This window comes from Akebia trifoliata, chromosome 13 (genome assembly GCF_017979445.1).
Source record: "Akebia trifoliata isolate Shusen 1 chromosome 13, ASM1797944v1, whole genome shotgun sequence".
NCBI classification, from domain to species: domain Eukaryota; kingdom Viridiplantae; phylum Streptophyta; class Magnoliopsida; order Ranunculales; family Lardizabalaceae; genus Akebia; species Akebia trifoliata.
Window position 1 is genome coordinate 31,457,448 of NC_141387.1, and position 3,508 is coordinate 31,460,955.

At 38.7% G+C, this 3,508-nt stretch overlaps 1 protein-coding gene across 1 annotated transcript; it reads left to right on the top strand.

Moving 5' to 3' along the window:
• The first annotated feature begins 344 nt into the window (after positions 1-344).
• LOC147388310 (aspartyl protease family protein At5g10770-like) lies at positions 345-3,160 on the top strand. The gene is made up of 2 exons (XM_086420407.1): positions 345-563; positions 1,753-3,160. The coding sequence occupies exons 1-2, from the start codon at positions 371-373 to the stop codon at positions 3,000-3,002; spliced, it is 1,443 nt and encodes a 480-aa protein (XP_086276533.1). The 5' UTR covers positions 345-370; the 3' UTR covers positions 3,003-3,160.
• The last annotated feature ends 348 nt before the right edge of the window (positions 3,161-3,508 follow it).

Below are 3,508 nucleotides of genomic sequence, written 5' to 3' on the forward strand. Positions count from 1 at the left end.
GATTTCAAATCTCGTCCGATACATTGATTTGTCTGTCTCATCCATGCTTGATAATGAGACGACTCGGGTGATAGGTCTCGGTCTCGGACTGAGTTTTGAAACCATGCATGTAAATGAAGTTTTAAAACAATCCTTAGTCTTTGTGAACACATACATGCAAAGTCTTCTTAAATTAATAATTTAGGTCTTTTCATGGTATTCTTAGATTGTTCATTGTTGTCGCTTTCAATCTTTTTCTAATGGGGTTGATAATACAAAACTGAAATCAATGCAACTATGACCATAATTCCCTCCCCTTTCCCTTCCCCTCTATATAAATCTAAGAATACTTTACTTCACAACTCAAAAACTAGGCCAACAAAACCACATTATGGCTATCACCCACTCCTCCTTCCATTGCCTTCACCTCTTCTTTTCACTCCTTTTGTTTCACTCTTGGTGTTTGAACAAGGCCGCCTATGCCTATAGTGGTGGAGGGAGAGGCCCAACAAAGAGTCATCATGTTCTTGATGCCAAATCCTTACTAACATCATCAACTATTTGCTCTGATTCCTTCACCAAAGGTAATTAAACACAAACCCATGATGTAATTTTGGAAAATCAAGATAGTCCGAGACGGAGATGACTCGTCTATATGGTTCTTGAATGAGTAGGATATTCCATGTGAATTGTCCGTGATCAAGATGACTCGTCTAATATTTTGAAAATATTTATACCCGTATTTTCAATTTAAAATAAATACAACTCCTACTTTTTCATTATTTTGTAAAAAAATAAAAAGTTCTTTTATTTGGGGATCACAAGAATGTGAACAGTAAAAATAAATAAATACCATAATGACCAATTTGGTACTTGGCTTTATATTACACATGACCACTTTGGTACTTGCCCCTATTTTTTCTAAAATTAGTATCAATCGTGGTCAAAAGAACAGTTGATTAATGAATGAGTGCTGATTTTCTAACTAGGAAGTCTTCACTTGGTTGATGTGGTATGGATGCGAAACCAAAGATCTTTTTCCCATAAAGATTTACAGTTGTGTATCCCGAGAAAAAAAGATCTATGGTTCCGTGACACATCAGCCAAGTATTGAGAAAGTTAGAGAGAACAATGATTTTCTTACTCCCCCTCTGACAGACTCTCTTCACGTGGCATGAGCTAAGACCATGGATTTTTTCTTGGGGATCCACAACTATGCATATTTATGTTGCATCCCGAGGAAAAAAACTATGGTCCTAACACATGCCACAACATGAGAGTATGGGTATTGTCAAAATGGGGATGGGGAGTCAAAAAATCACTATATATATATAGATAGGGTCCCGTTCAACACCCTACGCTTTACCCTACACTTTACCCAGCGTGTTTTGTCCTACATGGGTTAGAAGTTTTGGAATAGGCTAATTTTAGGTGAGGATGATCTCTATGGTGAGGAGATCATTCCCACAAAAAATCAGCCCATTCCAAAATTTATAACCCCATACAAAATGATTTACAAAAAATGGACGGTCCACGATTTTTCAGCCTGTAAACATGGGACTAGAAATTTCGGAATGGGCTGATTTTTTATAAGGAGGATCTTCTAACCGTAGAGATCATCCTCACCAACAATCAGCCCATTCCAAAACTTCTAACCCATGTAGGACAAAACACGTTTGGTAAAGCGTAAGGTAAAGGGTAGGGTGTTGAACATTTCCCATATATATATATATTCTCGAAGACTTCATTCATATTTTAACATAATCTTTTCAGGTCCAAGACGATCTCCCACAACACTACGATTGGCACACAAACATGGGCCTTGCGCACCCTTGGTCCATGGACACAATACAACAACAATGGCGGCTCTTAGTACCATTGAAATCCTCCTCCAAGATGAATCCCGGGTCAAATACATCCACTCCAAATTTTCCAAACGAGTAGGAGAAATCGAGGAGGAGAAGGCCATCCCAGTAAGTCCCGGCCAATCCTTGGGAACTCCTAATTTCATAGTTAAAATCGGATTTGGTACACCCAAGCTTGATCTTTCGGTGGTATTTGATACGGGAAGTGACTTGACATGGATTCAATGCCAACCATGTGTCCGGAGTTGCTATCCACAACAAGACCCAATATTTGATCCCTCTAAGTCATCCTCTTATTCCAATATCTCTTGTAGTGCCCCGGAGTGCTCCCAACTTAGGATATCCGGTTGTGAATCCTCCACTTGCCTCTATGGTGTTAGGTATGGGGACAATTCGCAAACGATTGGATTCTTTGCACGTGAGACGTTAACGTTGACATCTTCAGATGTATTCCCCAATTTCCAATTTGGTTGCGGTCAAAACAATGGCGGCCTCTTCGGGAAAACAGCCGGTTTATTTGGCCTTGGACGCAATAAGGTATCATTTGTGTCCCAAACTAGTAAAAAATTTGGGGGAACATTTTCTTATTGTCTTCCACCTAGAGCAAGCTCAACTGGATACTTAGCTTTTGGGGCTACTACCAAGACAAATCTAAGGTACACACCCCTAGTAACTGACCCGCGTGGCCCATCATTTTATTTCCTAAAATTGTTAGGGATAAGCGTCGCAAATAAAAAATTATCAATCCAACCATCAGTATTTACATCTTCGGGAACCATCATAGACTCTGGCACCGTAATCACCCGATTGCCTCCAGCGGCTTATGCAGCACTTCGGTCAGCATTTAAACAATCGATGTCGAAGTACCCATCTGCTCAACCGATTTCAAGTTTAGACACATGTTATGACCTTTCGGGGAACACGAACTTCTTGATACCAAAGGTAATGTTGCATTTCGAAGGTGGTGTCGATTTGGATCAAAATCTGCCTGGGATTCTTGTTGGACCAAGTGCGTCACAATTGTGCCTAGCTTTCATTGCAAATAGTAGTCCAAGTGATGTGGCCATCTTTGGAAATAGACAGCATTTGGGATTGGACGTGGTTTATGATTTGGCCGCGGGAAGGATAGGATTCGGGTCTGGTCCTTGTAGTTCATAATTATGAGAACATCTCTCTTCTTTCACTAAAGAAGAAGAATATGAGAATAAGTAGACATGTAATAACATAAATGAATAAGAATTGAACAAGAACAAGTCTGGCATATATGAACAAGAAATGAAAACCTTGAACTACTATGTTAGAAAGATTAGAATTTATTTTTATTGTTGTACTATTTTTATGGATTTATTTTATTGCCAATGTCATTAATTGTTGAAAATGGAATGGGTTCTTGATGATGTTTGTTTCAAATATTAATGTAATTCCTTCAATGTTCAAAATTGGGATTGAATGGATCTTGGAATACCACGTGAAATATTAAATCCTAGATAAAAGTGGTGCATATAGAAATGCATTGTATATAGGGAGATTAGCCTATTTTATTAGAGTGATTCTAGTGCCACAGCAACTTTTTCTAAGAGGACCACAATTCATATGAAATCACCAAAGAATTAATCGCATGCTTGAGGTGCTCTTAGTAAAAGTTGGTGTTGCAATAGAAGCTC

Bases quoted from the DNA above. Each gene is read 5' to 3' on its own strand.
- LOC147388310 (XM_086420407.1), top strand. From the start codon at position 371: ATGGCTATCACCCACTCCTCCTTCCATTGCCTTCACCTCTTCTTTTCA. The intron at 564-1,752 runs GTAATTAAACAC...TAATCTTTTCAG, and splicing joins CTCTGATTCCTTCACCAAAG to GTCCAAGACGATCTCCCACA.